The 16464-nt window shown below is 43.8% G+C and overlaps 1 protein-coding gene across 1 annotated transcript in view; it reads left to right on the forward strand.

Annotated features, from left to right (window-relative positions):
* The first annotated feature begins 1317 nt into the window (after window positions 1-1317).
* Window positions 1318-16464, forward strand: part of LOC142836644 (la-related protein 1B-like) — a 31092-nt gene continuing 15945 nt past the window's right edge. Inside the window, exons 1-3 of the mRNA XM_075951058.1 lie at window positions 1318-1594; window positions 12652-12821; window positions 13226-13332. Of these exons, the coding sequence (XP_075807173.1) occupies window positions 1318-1594; window positions 12652-12821; window positions 13226-13332 (554 nt within the window). The remainder of the gene's footprint in view (window positions 1595-12651; window positions 12822-13225; window positions 13333-16464) is intronic.

Here is a 16464-nt window from a genome sequence, read left to right on the forward strand (position 1 = left end):
AAAGGTTGAAAATAGGGCACCCCCTTCCATCTCTCAGGTTACTGGCAGAATATTGTAAATGTCCTGCAAAATGCTGGAATAAAGGGTGCTAGGAAGCAGCCATTTGGATTAATATCTAAGGGTTATCTGGGCCAGATCTTACTGCTAAGGCAGATGAGTTTAGAAGCTCTTGGAGGTATAGTGGAAGACACAGTTCATACAAGTGAGATAGAAAAAAATAATATCCAAGGGCCTGTAATTCCTAGTGTCCTAGGAATTCAGAGAGAATAGAAATTGAGGAGCCACAAGCCATGGTGTGCTGAGCCCCAAGAGAGAGACATGTGGTTGCCTGATACCAGGGTTTGTTCAGGAGGCAAGAAACCATGGTCGAGAGATGAATCCTCAGTCGCCGGGAATGGCCAGCAAAGGGTGGCTCAACAATCATCTCGATGTTGGGCGAATTGGCCCAGCAGTCTGTTAGTTGGAGAAGCGAGCCTGTCATATGCGGACCAGTTTCCAAGGTCCAGGTGGGCAGGAGAAAGCGCTGGGATAGCTTGCCAAGGTCATGGCACCAATGTTACGCTTTAAAGTGCTGCCTCAGAAAGAGTGACAGCAGATGCCATCATGCAACAGGGCTCACATGGAAGGTTTTTTTTATTGGGGGAAGGGATGAGAAAAGAGGGAGGGGAGGCAGAGACTGGCCTCTGAATACTGGAGCATTGGAGAGGAAGAGAGAGAGGTGGCAGGCTGAACTTGTCTCTTAGATGTAGGTGTAGCACATGCACACAGAGATCAATCAAGTAGTCAGGACCCTTAGTAGGCCAGAGTACTGCCTGAGTACTGGCAAGCACATGCTCATTCCTACCAGGTCCCCAAGGGCAGGTAGTGCAGGTGCCTGAAATGCTAATAAGTGTGCCATATAGTATACCCTTTGTTCCGTCAGCTTTACTGGTCTGGCTCAAGGCCTCTGGTTTCTGGTTCACCATCCTCACTGGATCCTCACCAGACCTCCTCTGGTATATCCTGTGGCCTCCCCAAGTCTTGGAGATTTCTCTGATATCATTCTATCAGACCAGTCCCTTCACTATCTCCAGCAGGTCCTATGGCTATAGTAGAGCCACAAACCTTGATATGGCCCTCAGCTGCAGCTCTGACCCAGATGTCACCATGACATTGAGTATCATCTCAGACCACTCAGATCTGGATGTATCCTGGCCCTCAGATGTCAACCTGGACTCAGGTGGCTGATCTGATTCTGAGCATCCTTGTGGCACTTGGTGGCAACAGGAGCCGCATACATGTCTGATCCCTGGCTACTATAGGGCCCCAGACCCAGACATGGCCCTCAGAAGCAGCCTAGGGCCAAATGACATCACGTCCCTGGATGGCAACACAGACCACCCATGTCTGTATGGCCCCTGCTGTGACATGTCCCCCAGACTCCAAGCAAGCCGCAGGCTCAAGCCCAGATCCAGGACCTCTGTATGGGCGCTAGTGACAATCTGTGCCACCGAGTTCAGTGCAGACCCCAGCTGCAGCTGGGTCACAGACCACCTTCTGGATTTTACAAGCTGGATCGCTGTAGTCACATTGAACTTGTTTTCTGTTCCCACAGGTTTGATATAGAAGGGACGATAGGCTTGACACTAAAGCTCTTCCACACACAAGGACGTGTTGACTCTTACTGTGACATGGGATTCTCACTGCCTAGTCAAGCTCACCTTGACCTCTTCTGCACGAGCAGTTCGCCTTCTTTAGCCCACTGAGAATCTGAGATCAGCTATGCAGCTCTGTGCTGGTGAAGACATTCCTGACTTTGGGTGTGCAGCATGGGCTGGGGCGTTGAACAGGAAGCCTATCATCTGTCCAGCTGTGCCCCAGCTCCTGTCCCAGGAGACAGGGTGTCTCCTTTGAATCCCTGTTATTTGTTAATCTCCACTTTTTAGCTTTTCTTAATTTATTTTGCTCGCTCTTGTGGTCCTATTAGTTTCTGGTCTTACTCCCTTCTCTCTGCCGATGGGGTTTGTCTCGCTCCTCACCTTGTCATGTGTCAGTGTATGGAGGACGGAGTTTGATGCTGAGATCACCCAGTGAATGCTGCAAATTTCTTTTTAAGCAAAATGAATTTCACAAATTTTAAAAGGATATACTTTCATTTTCATTCAGTTCCTAATATTTTTGTAATTAAAAATGTTTTGACCTATCAAATATTTCAATTTTTTTAAATTTCTTAGTTTGAGCATTTTCAGATCTTTTTTTTTTTTGAGGGAGAAGTTTAAAATACTGAATGTAGAATATTTTTTCTAATGAAAACATTTGTTATTTTCTTCCCAATAATAAAGTATCTGCAGTCCATCAAACACTGATAATAGTGTATTTATTTTCATTTGTAATGATTTCTATAATATTTTAAGATTTTGACTTTCATCTTTATTTAGGAATGTGTTATTTGATTTTCAAGCAATTGAAAATTTTTCTTTTTTTATGACAATCTTATTTTGTATTCGTTATTTTATTATGAAGAACATATTCTACATTATTTCAGCGATTTCGTGGCTATGGCAGTCTGTCTTGTGTGCATGCATATGTTTTCCTGGGGTTAAATCCATGCCCCCTCACAAGCTATGGGATCACTCCACCATGGAGTTATATGCTATTGTTTAGTGGACTGCTCTATGATCTCTATTTGATCCAGTTGATTGCTGGTATTGATGAATTCATTTTCTGTCTGCTTGTTATATTTATTTCTGAGGATAAGTTGAAATCTCTTCTCATTTTATTAGTGTTTCTGCTGCTTTTACTTTGGAGCTCTTCTGTTGAATGCACTGAATACATGACTTATTGTGGCTGACTGGCAAATTGACCCTCCTATTGATCCGTGTTGTCTTTTAATAGTTCTCTTTGTTCTGGAATTTGTCGATTTTACTCCATGCTTTTATTGATTATTTTTTCTGTATATGTGTGATATATCATTTTCTATCCTTTTACCTCCTTATTATTATACTTAAAGTAAAGTTTCTATGTTATATAACTGGATAATGTTCATTTTCAACCTTTTAGTTGGTATATTTAGAGTACTTACTTTTCATTCATTTTTGTTTGTTTGTTTGTTTGTTTGTTTATTTGTTTGTTTTTGAAATAAGATATCTGAACATAGCCCTGGATATCCTGGAACCCACTATGTAGATGAGGCTGGCCTCAAACTCAAGAGAGATCCTCCTTATACCTTCCAAGTTCTGGGATTAAAGTCATGTGCCAACTGGCCTGGAATACTTACTACTTTTAATGTAATAAATATGTTGGGATCTAGGGTTATACTTTTTATTTACTATTTAATATTCATATATGTATACAACATGCTTAGATCCAATCCACCCCCTATTCTTTGCCTTCAATTTCTCTTCTCTCCCAATTCCACCTTTCCTCCCATGTTCACGTGTATACATAAATGCATTCTCTCTCTTAATGATTTTTATTATTATTACTATTTTACATCCTGACCACAGTTTCCCCTCCCTCTTCTCCATCCAGTCTCTCTCCCCACCTTCTCTCTGCCTCCACATCCTCATCCATTCCTCCATGGATAACAATCAAATACGGCATATCAAGTACTTGAACTCTCTTTCTGCTTAATATTAGGCTTACATTTTTATTTCTTTGTTTCTATTCCCTAAGTTGTTGTTTTTTTCTTTCTCCTGCATTCTGTTGGTTGTTTCTAATTTTTTTGATGTCTTTTTGTTTATTTTGAACTTAGAAATATGTCTACGTGTATGTTTAATGGTTTTAGTGGTTGTTCTAGGATTTATGAAATGTAACTTTTCATAGATTTTGGACAATAAATATTTTACTATTGCAATAAAATTGTGTATAAGCTTTCTGTACTGTTCCGTTTCCTCCCTCTGTGTGCATGCACACACATGTGTGTGTGTGTGATTGTGTGTATAGCCTCATGCACATGTGTAGCCTCGTGCACGTGTGTGTGTGTGTGTGTGTGTGTGTGTGTGATTGTGTGTATAGCCTCATGCACACATAAGGGAAGGTTTGTCAGAGGACAACTTTTGGGAATGGGTTCTCTTTTCCCCTTGACTTTGAGACCAAGTATCTCTTGATTCTGCCATCCTATGTACTAGCTGACCCACCATCTTCTAGGCCCTTCTGTGGTCTCTACCTCCTCTTGGATTTTGTTTTTGTTTTTACATGGGTTCTAGAGATTGAACTTGGGTTGTCAGGTTTTAACAGCCAATACTTTTACACATTGAGCCATCTCACTGTCTTCCCAACTATTTCTTTTGTATAAGATTTGTTTCCTGCCGGGCGGTGGTGGCGCACGCCTTTAATCCCAGCACTCGGGAGGCAGAGGCAGGAGAATCTCTGTGAGTTCGAGACCAGCCTGGTCTACAAGAGCTAGTTCCAGGACAGGCTCCAAAACCACAGAGAAACCCTGTCTCGAAAAACCAAAAAAAAAAAAAAAAAAAACCAAAACCAAAAACAAGATTTGTTTCTTTAAAAGAATTTTGTGTGTGTGTGTGTGTGTGTGTGTGTGTGAGAGAGAGAGAGAGAGAGAGAGAGAGAGAGAGAGAGAGAGAGAGAGAGAGAGAGAGAGAGTTAGAGAGTTAGAGAGTTTTCCCTGTTGTGGGCAAAGAGAGCATCAAATCTTTTGGGAACACCACATAGGTGTTGAGACTTGAACCAGGTCTTCTCAAGAGCAGCAAGTGCCCTTAACTGAGCCATCTCTCCAGGCCCCTCCCATTTCTTTACTCAATAGTTTTCCTCTTTATGTCTTCACACAATTAAAAGTACATTGGGCTGTATAATTTTTGTTTTGTTTTGTTTTTCAAGACGGGGTTTCTCTATAGCTTTGGAGCCGATTCTGGAAGTAGTTCTTGTTGACCAGGCTGTCCTTGAACTGACAGAGATCCACTGGTCTCTGCCTCCCGAGTGCTGGGATTAAAAGTGTGCACCACCACTGCCAGTCCATATGCATGTTTTACTTTTTAACTATTAAACATGTTTTTAAGAACTTAAAACAGAGCACAGACCATTATTTCAGTCCACACATTACTCTTGTTCTCCCTCCATTTTTGGTGGTCTAAGTCTCCTTCTGGTATCATGCCTTACTTATTACTAACGTCCATTCTTTAGCAATTTATTCCATTCTGTAGCAATTTAGTGCATTTGGTGATTTCTCTTACTTCTCCCTTATCTGCTAACTCTTCCTTCTGTTACACTGATGTAGAATTCTGGGTTGGCAGTTCTTTCTTTAAATCACTGTGCTACCTCTTTCTGGCTTCCATCATCTGGGATACAAAAATTTAGTTCAGTACAGACATTATTCTTTCTAGCGTTCCTTATCTTCCAAGGCAGCAGCTGCCTCTGAAACCCAGGCTATCCTTAGGGCGATCCTTATGTTTCAGCCTCTTCAGTGGTGGGATGACCAGCGTGTACTACCAGTCACATCCAGCGAGGGTGTCACCGTCACCAGTCTGGCTTCTTGGGAACCACCCGAGTGCTGCGAGTCTGTTTGTGTTGTTTTGTCTTTGTTACAGTGGCTGTGCTTTAAACTACAAGCGGCCCGACGGCTAAGCCTGCATCCTGGGGGGGATTCTGTTCCACCAGACAATGGCTCTGTTGCTGCCAGGAAAGGTAGTTCTAGCTAAACTTCTATGGAGAGTCAAAGGTTGTGGTTAAACACCCGTGAGAGTTAGACTAGCAACTGACTAACTTTCCCTTGCTGGCATTCCGGAAGCTACTCCCTTTCACACTGTCCCAACTAAAAAATCCCACGCTAAACTCCTCCCTGGTACTTCCTGTCAACCAGTTGCTAACCCCGCCTCTCTGAGTCCAAGTTAACTTTATTTAATTAATACAAATGCAACACATCTTTACAAATTAGCTCTTTTAACTTAACCTGTTTCTCTTTACCCTTGTCTCAGAGCATATTAACCTTTTTTACTTCTGTATGCCTTACTTTCACTGTTTCTCTGTGTCTGGCTGGCTGGCATCTGCCTGGCTTCTTGCTCCAGGTATGTCTCTCATGCTCTCCTCTTGTTTTTGTTAAATCTTCCTTTTGAGCCCAGACTTCTCCTCCTATTTTATTCTCTCTGCCTAGCTATTGTCTGTCAGCTCTTTATTAGACCAATCAGGTGCCTTAGGCAGGCAAGGGGAAACATGTGCAGCACATCTTTACATAATTGGACAATTGCAGGATAAACAAACGTAGCCACCTTTACACAGTTAAAGTAATAGTCTGCAGCGTAAACAAATGTAGCCCATCTTTGCCTGGCATAACACATATCCTACAACATCTTCCACTGTTTTCCTCTGTTGGGGTGGACAATTTCTGTTCAATGTGACTGTCTTTTTAAATAATTTATCACCCATTTAAAGACATTTAAGAATAATTGTCGTAGTTTTCCTTTTGTTGTTTTTATACTTTTTCTTTTTGAACCAGGCCTGGAACTTGCTATGTCAACCATTCTACAGAGGTTTGCCTGCTTCTGTTTCCCAAGTGCTGGCCATTGAATTCTTTTTACATAATTGTAATTATATAATTTTAATAAATTTTGTGAGACTTCCATTACTTTAAGCTAAAAAATTAAATTAACCTGGGTGATAGGCATCCTGTCGTCCCAGCCCTCAGGAGGCTGATGCAGGATGGTCTCAGTTTTAGACTAGCGTGGGCTGCAAAATAAGACCCTGTCTCAAAAAAAAAAAAAAAAACCCTAAAATTTTAGCAGTTTTTTCCTGTTCCTTTCTTTGCTGACTCCAATTTTGTGTGAATTAGGTTGACTTGAGCCAGCTGTTCTATCACTGATACTCTGCACCCAGCTCCCAGTCACCCTCTCCTTTTATCATTCCGGTCTTGACACTCTCCAGTCCGTCCGTCTGTCCTTCCTTCCTTCCTTCCTTCCTTCCTTCCTTCCTTCCTTCCTTCCTTCCTTCCTTCCGTTTAGTTTTTCTATAGAGTTTTTCTGTGTAAAAACAGCCCTGGCTGTCCTAGAACTAGCTCTTGCAGACCAGGCTGGCCTCGAACTCGCAGAGATCCGCCTGCCTCTGCCTCCCAAGTGCTGGGATTAAAGGCGTTTGCCACCATCGCCCAGCCGCCAGTCCTTTCTTCTTTAGAGCATTACTTGATATTTTTAATCTCAGCGGTTGTGGTTTTCTATTCTAAAAGTTTGACTGGATCCTCATGCTATCCTGTACTTTATTGAATAAATACAGTATAGTCATAACTTTTTTTTGTTGTTGTTGTTTTTTTGTTTTTGGCTTTCTCTTTCTGTAGCTTTGGAGCCTGTTCTAGAACTAGTTCTGTAGACCAGAGATCTTGCTGCCTCTGCCTCCAGAGTGCTGGGATTAAAGGCGTGCACCACCACTGGACAAATTTTTTGTTGTTATGTAAGTAAAGTCCATCCTAGGTCTCTGGGGTACCCTGCTATCTGGGGGTACCCTGCTACTGAGTCCCGGCCCTCATGGAGAGCTACCTCTCTGGGTATGAGTTTCCAGCTCTGCCAAGTTCTGCTCCATCTCTACCCCAGTACATCTTGTAGGCAGGACAGGTTGAAGGGTTTGTGGATGGGTTGGGGTTCCAGACCCTCCACTGAAAGTCTGGCCTGGTTTCAGGAGAGGCTGGTGCAGGCTCCATAACCTCTATTGCTAGTAGTCTTACCTAGAGTCACCTCATAGATTCTTGGGAGTTTCCATTGCTCTAGGATAGAACCAAACACTAATGGGAAAAAAAGTCAATTAAATGAATGATCCCTAATGATGTTCTGCTGTACTCATAGATCAGTGCTTATCCCAACTGTCATCAGCTTCACCCAGCCACTGATGGAAACATGCAGAGACCCACAGACAAACATCAGGCAGAGTTTGTGTAATCTTGCAGAAGAGGGGGAGGAAGGATTGCAGGACCCAGTGGTGTCAAGGGCACCACAAGATAACCCACAGCACCAACTAACCTGGATACTCATAGGGGCTTACAGAGACTGAACCCACAACCAGACAGCCTAGAAGGGACTGACGTAGGCACTCTGCACATATGTTACAATTGTGTAACTTGGTCCTCTTGTGGGACGCATAACAGTGAAGGCAGGGCCTTTCTCTGACTCTGTTGTTTGTTTTTGTGACCCTTCCCTCCTACTGGGTTGCCTCGTCCAGACTTAATAGGAGAGGAGGTGCCTATTCTTTTTTTTTTTTTTTGGTTTTTCGAGACAGGGTTTTTCTGTGGCTTTGGAGCCTGTCCTGGAACTAGCTCTGTAGACCAGGCTGGTCTCGAACTCCCAGAGATCCGCCTGCCTCTGCCTCCCGAGTGCTGGGATTAAAGGCGTACGCCACCATCGCCCAGCAAGGTGCCTATTCTTATTGCAACTTGATATACAGTGGCTGGTTGATATCCAAGGGATGCCCATCTGAATCTGAAGAGAAACAGTGGAGGATTGGATGAGGGAAGAGAGGATGGGGGTGGCGGGTGGTGGTGGTGGCGGGTGGTGGTGGTGGAAGATATGGGACTTTTGTTGGGATGTAAGAAGAAAACAAGCCCAGTGAGACTGGCTGTTCTAGTTCAGCTCGTGGTCAGTATATTCTGACCTATGGTAGTTGGTCATAACCTTCCATTATTAGGACTAAGGACTAGTCTCATGACACAGAGGCAAAGCTGAGCTGTCTTAACAGAGGTCTCCTGACCGAAAGCCAAAAGTATTTACACTCTGGCATTTGCTGAACTTGGCTTTAGTGACACCTTTATTGATTTAAAAACAAACTGACAAAGAGAAAACCTTTGAAGTCTCTGTCTCCCGTGAATATGGTGTTGCTGTTGTACAAGACAGCTCCTGTGGGCAACAGCAAACAGTGTGGGAAGGGAATGCACTGAGCTGTACTTCGATTTGGTGGGGGTGAATTTTGGAATTTCTCACCTTGTAGGAGAGTAGGCTCAGTGGCCCTTAGATTTAGCAAGCATTCTGTTATTCACTGGGAAACTAGTTAAAATGGGGCTCCACATCAAATTCCTGGTCCAGTGAGTTATAGGACAAATCCAGATGCACGTGACTGACAAATTCCCATCTCAGGGTGTTGTTTAGGACCACGTTTTGCTAGCCACTATTTAGCTTACGAGATATTCCTTCCTGAGCTTTTAACAAAATCCGGATGGATGGTAGATGGCTTGTAATGCGGTGTTCTGAAGAGCAGGTGGCCTGATTTGTTTTTATAGCTCTTTTGAAGTATAATTTACCTATCACTAAAATTCAATTGCTTTGGGCTGGAGAGATGGCTCAGTGGTTAAGAGCACTGGCTGCTCTTCCAGAGGTCCTGAGATCTATTCCCAGCAACCACATGGTGGCTCCCAACCATCTAGAGTGGGATCTGATGCCCTCTTCTGACATAAAGTTTTACATGCAGATAGAGTATTCATCATAGACCTAAAATAAATAAATCTTTTAAAAAATGTATCTACTTGAAGGCATTTGAATTTCAGTAAATGCTGTGTTGCACATCAGCAACGCCTCTGTGCACAACAGTGCCGCTGTGTTGAGAACCCGCTTCCTGCTGCTCTGTTCTGCCAGGCTAGCACTCAGTGAAGCATTAGCATGTGCTTGTTCTCTTTTATTTATGCATATTTTAAATGATTTCTTTATCTGTATGTGTGTTTGGTCTGCATGTATGTCTATGTACCATATATGTGCTTGCTGCCCATGGAGGCCAGAACAGGGTGACAGATCTTCTGGGACTGGAGCTACAGGTAGTTGCAAACTGCCACGTGGACACTAGGAATTGACCCTGGGTCCTCTAGAAGTAGCCAGTGCTCTTAACTACTGAGCCATCCCTCCAATCCTTATACATGCAAATTTTTAATGGTATTTTAATGCCTGCCATAAATATTTCATTTAAAATGAACTAGTGATAATTTTATATCATTATAAATAATGGGCTGCACAAATTTAAAATAAAAACATAGATCTTAGTCTTCATTAAATTGCTATATCTATTCTTATTGGCGTATCAAATTGATATTAGTCGAGAATCAAGTTGGTAAATGAAAAAAGACTTTATCTTTGAATATTCCGATTTTTGAAATATTCAGATACAGATGAAATGGTGAAGATAGCCTGTGAGGTTCCCCGTGCCAGTCTGACCTGATGCCCATCAGTGTTGGTGGTTTGGCGCTCTTTCTTTATCCTGACTAGCCTTCACCGTCTGTTTCTTGGTACCTCATACTCTCCTAGTCACATTGTCCTGGAAATACTTCTTCACACGTTGCAGAATGATAATAAAACTAAATTTTTGTAGGAAAATAAGTGACAAACCCTTGCTCTGGTTCAATTTGTCAGTTTTCAGAATATTGAGTTGGAATCCCAGCCACCTTTGAGTATACCTGAGCCTCACCATTTCGTGATAGACTTGTGGAACTCGTGTCCTGCTTCCTTAGAGCCTGCCGCAGCCATGGCTTAGCTGCTACATGGCTGATGATTGGTGGGATTCCTAGTTTGTCCCTGTCCTTTGGCCTTGGTTGTTATCATTTAATTTGTTCTCATTCCCTTTGTACGTGTGTTTCTAATAATTTAGTGGTATTGGGTTCGAGGCTCAAGATTCCCAAGGCTTACGTTGTGCGTCACTTGAGTCGTTACTTCCTCAGGCAGACCCAGCCGACGGGTGGGACTCTCTCAGAGGTCATATACGGCCCCGGGGAGCTTGTTTGTTGCAGGATGTTGTTGATCCTAAAGATCTGGCGTTTCTTTCACCTCGGTGCTTGATTTGACATTGTTCTAGTATATGCTCATTCTCATTTTCATGATTGTGTGATATTCCGGCAGAAGTAAAACCGCATAAACACAACTGAATTACGTTTACCGATCCTTCTCACTGGTGCTCAGTGCGTCTGTTTCCAGGGGTCTCCTGAGATGACAGATAGGAGTATACGTCAGTGGGCTAACCTGAAGCTGTGGCTCAGCTTTCTAACGCTATGACAAAATATTTGAGAAACTTATAAGAAGGAGCATTTAATTTTGGCATAGAGTTTCAATAATTCAATCCATGCTCACTCGGCCCTGTTGCCTTTGGACCTGTGGTGGGAGTTTGGGAGCAAAGGGCCTTTCCACCTCGTGGGGCATGGGAGGCCCAGAAAGGGGAGGGACAGAGGCACGCCTCTGTGGGACGCCACTCTCCAGGAAGCTCTACATCTGTGGTAGTTTTCACCAGTGTCCGTCTGAGTACCACGCCATTTACACCTGGACTTCTGGGAGATATTCCAGATCCAAGCTGTAACAGGGCAACAGCTGGATAAAGTGCAGGGGGACACAGCGTATCTACTCTACTGGCAAGGGGTGCCCAAGCAGTGTCTCCCACACCCAGATCTGTGCTGGGCACTGAAAGAAACAGAGCCAGCTGGCTGTACTCAAGATGAAGAACAGGACTTTCAGAGAGAAGGGAAAACTATGCATCAAGCAAGCAGGACAGCTGTTTGGGAAACCCTAATTGAAGCAGAGAATGGGAATAGATGGAGCAAATCATCAGGAAAGATGGGTTCTGAGTGGAGGCAGGGCTCATGGCTCTTCAGAACAACAGGTGAACATGAGAGAAATCTTAGGAATAGTGGCATGGAGGTAAATTCAGTTTTGACTCGACAAACTTGCAGAGTATATGCAAATAGTAAGTGCTTGATAGTATTTGTGGGCTGAAAGAAGAAATGGGCATGGATCTCTATCACAGAGATAGAGAGAGTCTGCATGTTGGCCACTGGTACTCAATCCATCTTCTTGCTCACTTGTCTTACCATAAATCACCAAGGCAAATAATGCAATAGAAAAATAACCAAAGGATAGCTAGCGATAAGCTCACGGAAGGGGAATCTGACATTAGGTCTGGGCTAATACCCTCAAGGTCACTATACCTACCAGGAAATGCAAATAACATTCCGATCCTGTGGTGGGAAAGTGCTTTTCTGAAGAAAAACTGGCTTTGACTTGGGGGGTGAGACTGGCAAAAGTCTGCTGTGCTGCTTGCTGGTGAGCCACTGTAGACAGTGGTGAGGTGGTCAGCCTGGGGACAGTCCCAAGACCTGCTTTCCGTTCATATAAACCCTGGAGAAACAGACATGTTCACCTTAGAAGATGAAACAAAGTATAATGTCCTATATACAAAGTCAATTGGGAAAACAATTATATGTGTGTGTGTGTGTGTGTGTGTGTGTGTGTGTGTGTGTGTGTGTGTTTTAGAGCTTAGTTATCTCGGGGGTGGGGGGTAAGCAAGAAGGAAATTGAAGTCTACATGACGATAGGAATTGAGCCTTCCTTTAAGTTGTGTTATTTATGTGTTTGTGCATGTATGTGGGTGCACACCCCCACAGCATGCATACAGAGAGGACAGCTTGCAGTCCTCTGTCCTCTCCTGGACTGTATGTGCTGTGCAGCAGAACTCAGGTCATCAGCCTTGGTAGAAGGCCAACCATCTCGCCTGCTCGCTGCATTGTAAAACCAGGTAACAGTTACCAAGTATTTTTTTTTTATTATTCTTTTTAAGAGATTTGAAATGTTTTGGCACAAGGTCTCTTGTACCTAAACAATTGCAGATTTGTCTTTGCTGCCAAAGTGAAATCTTCCTTTTAGCATCTAAATAATTTCAAAAGCTACTTTGCGGATTTGACTGACAAATGAGTTTAGAAGCTGTTTGATCTTGCAGAAATGGCTTCAGCTGCAGAGACTGATGCAATGCCCTCTGCAGTTCCTGCGTCTCCCAGGACTCATCCTGCATGGACTTCCAAAGCACATCAAAGGCCTCGGCTGCAAGGTCCCAACAGAACACCGAGATTTTATCCTGTTGTCAAAGAACCAAGAGCCATCGATGGAAAAGTACAAACAACCAGAAATATGAGGCCTGCTTTGCGTGCCTCCAGCAGTGCGAGGGGGGGGCCTCTCCAAACTGCAGCAAGTCCCTTCAAAATGCTCCTTACCATAGTGATCTTTTCTCAGACCGAGCAGGACCTCCTCATACAGGCTCACGTGATAAAAGACAGAGCATAGTGAATTACTCTGTGTTGATCTCCTTTAGCCGTGTACCCCTCCCGAGTCAGGGTCCTTCTTGTTAAGCTCTGTAACTTGTGTGCAAGATGTTTGGGGTTTGTGACTTCGTGTGATTTCACAATGTGCCACCTATAGTGGGAATGTATGAGCTGGTCGACAGCAGAGGCTTTTCATTTCCTTGTGAAGTTCATACTACCAAAAGAGATTGCCATGTTTGACTTCCTTTCCTTTAGAGTCCACGAAAGAGGAAGACGAGCCGCAGCACCAGCCCCCCTCTAGAGTGTCACGTTGGGTGGGTGATGGATTCCAGGAACCATGGGCCAAGACCACCCTCTGTCAGGTACCTGATTGTCACACACCGCCTTGTGCTCTCATTTCACGTTCCTGGAGAAGGGTACCAAGTTGCTGTTTGGAAGGATTTGAAAATTAACATGTAGAGAATTCTACAACCGAGCAACCATGGAGTGTGGGAGGAGCAGCGCTCTTCAGGGAGCACTTGGAGGAGAGACTTCAAGATGGTTCTGGGGGGGGGGCGTGCAGAGAGAAGACCCGGGCACAGCCTGTTTTTCATTTCAGTTCTTCCCCCCAAGTGGTGTGAGTGTTGGGAAGTTTCCTTAGAAGGAGCCTAGATTCTTCATAATAGTCAGTAGATTCATGGAAGGTGCTAAGAGAATTTTTTTGTTAAACAGTCTACTCAAACTGTATTTAGAAATATAGAAACAGATATTTTGAGTTTTGTTTTCCTCTAGAAAAGAAACAGATAATCTATTAGCAGGATATATTTTCTTCCTTTTAGTTTTAACTTTAAAAAGACCATTATTTGCCAGGCCGTGGTGGCGCACGCCTTTAATCCCAGCCCTCGGGAGGCAGAGGCAGGCAGATCTCTGGGAGTTTGAGGCCAGCCTGGTCTATGAAGCAAGTTCTAGGGCAGCCACAGCTATTAAACAGAGAAAACCTGTCTCAAAAACAACAACAACAACAACAAAGACCGTTATTTACCGCAATGACAGATGAAGCTATAAGCCATTACCTTATTACCATGTAACCGTATTACCGTTTAACCGTGCTGTTTATTTCGACCCTACCCATGGGCCCCTGAGATGGTCCCCAGGTAAATGTGCCTACTGCGAAGTCTGACAACCCAAGGTTAGCCCCCAGAACGCAGCCAGGTCCTCTTTACCTGTCCTCTAGTATCGTCTGTGTAGGTGCACCTGGACACACAATGAATATAAGAAATTAAAGCCTGGTTCATGTTTATAGTAGAGTTTCAGAATTACTGTCCGATCATTTTCTTCACATTAAATTCTGCTCAGACATTTGACAGGCCCCAGGAGTGACTAACTTTCTCAAACACGTGCTAAGGATTTCATCTTCAATTCGGTCTTGAAGCCTACGTTTCTGAATACCTATGTAGAGTGCTTTTAACACGGCTCTCCTTAGATACATTGTCCTTACCAGATGGAGTGTGTGCAGGTTGTTCAGCGCACTGCTTTTGAAGGACTGTAATCCATGAGTGGGTTGGGTTTTTTGTTTGTTTTGGTTTGGTGTGGGTTGCTTTGCTTTGCCGTGGTTAGAGATCAGTAGGGAAAGGGCAGTTTCAGTAGAATGTGGTTTCTGTGTCTGGTGCGGGTGAGAAGGAAACAAGGAACAACAAACCCACTTAGGAGCTATTAGAGGGGTGTGTGCAGGCCTGGGAAGTCCAGCTTTTAAAAGCTGCCACGCTGCTTGTGGGTCACGTGGAGGGGGCTTTAACATCCCTGGGGCCATTAGGCCCTCTGCCTGAGGGCTTGTCCGCCCATGCATGGCCCTAGAACCCAGAAGCGTCAGACTTATTGTGGCTGAAATCATAACAAAGTTTCTCCCTGTAGTTCTGGCTGTGCTGAAATTCATTTTGTAAGCCAGGTGGCCTGGGATTCACATAGATTTGCCTGCCTCTGCCTTTGAGTTTTGGGATTATAGGTATGTGCCGCCGGGTGAATGAGTTTCTTTTTCTTTTCTTTTCTTTTCTTTTTCTTTTTCTTTTTCTTTTTTTTTTTTTTTTTTTTGGTTTTTCGAGACAGGGTTTCTCTGTAGCTTTGGAGCCTGTCCTGGCACTAGCTCTATAGACCAGGCTGGTCTCGAACTCACAGAGATCCGCCTGCCTCTGCCTCCCGAGTGCTGGGATTAAAGGCGTGCGCCACCACCGCCCGGCCAGATCCTCAGTCTTTAATGACAGACGATCATTTTAAAGTCCATTTTGTGGTGGTGCCAACTGTGACCCTGAGCTTGGCTCTGGCTCTCGCTATTGCATTACCATTAGGTAATTTTGACTGAACACAAGATAGTTACTGCTGACTTCTGTTTGTTTTTGCTTTTTGGTATCCATCTTGCAATGTTTCAAACTATGTAAACTCAATTTTCTTTGCTGAATTTTTTTTTTTAAAGACAAGGTCTCACGTAATCAGGCTGGCCTCAAATTCAACACATAGCTGAGAGTAACTAGCCCTGAGCTTCTGACTTCATGCCTCTACTTCCTGTGTTCTGGGATTGCAGGCGTGTGCTAGGGACTGAACCCAGGGCCTTGTGCACTCTCTAGGCAAGCGCTGTCAACTGAGTCCCAGTCCCGGCTCCTTTCGCCGTTTTATTTGCTCTACCCTGCCCCCCCTTGCTGAAGTGGAGGGTGCATATAATCAAAATACATTGTATGAACTTCTCAAAGTGTTGATGAAAATATATGTTTTATCACTAAAAAAACACCAAGCTAATCCCAAAGATAAAAAGAAATAAGAGAGTAAAGAATGGTAGCAACATAAAAACAAAAACAGGCGGTGGTGGCGCACGCCTTTAATCCCAGCACTCAGAAGACAGAGACAGGTGGATCTCTGAGTTTGAGGCCAGCCTGGTCTACAAGAACTAGTTCCAGGACAGGCTCCAAAGCTACAGAGAACACTGTCTTGAAAAACAACAACAAAAAAAAAAGAAAGAAAGAAAGAAAGAAAGAAAGAAAGAAAGGAAGGAAGAAAGAAAAGAAAAAAAGAATGTAAAAACCATAGAGAAAATCAAGAATTTAGTATTGACTCTTTAAAGAGATCAAAAGAATTGACAAAAGATAAAAATAGAAATATCCAAAATAAAAGTTAGCACAGAAGGGGCTTAGAAGATGGATTAATGGGCAAAAGCACTCTCTGCACAAACATGAGGACCCGCGTTTGAATCCTCAGAACCCGCATGTACAGCTGGGCATGGCTGCCCTTCTGTAACCCCAGCACTGTCTCTGAGGGAGACAGTCACACCAGAGCTTGCTGGCATCCAGCCTAGCTCCAGATTCAGGAGAGACCTTGTCTCTAGGGAATAAGGCAGAACAAAGCAGGACACCTGATGTCCTCCTGGCTCCCACTCATCCCCACTAAGAAGGAAATGCCAGCACTGCTGCTAATCTTTCAGAGGTTACACTGGAAGAGAGCACTGAGCACAGCTCTGCGTCCACAAAGAA

The sequence above is a fragment of the Microtus pennsylvanicus genome, chromosome 16 (genome assembly GCF_037038515.1).
Source record: "Microtus pennsylvanicus isolate mMicPen1 chromosome 16, mMicPen1.hap1, whole genome shotgun sequence".
Classification (NCBI taxonomy): domain Eukaryota; kingdom Metazoa; phylum Chordata; class Mammalia; order Rodentia; family Cricetidae; genus Microtus; species Microtus pennsylvanicus.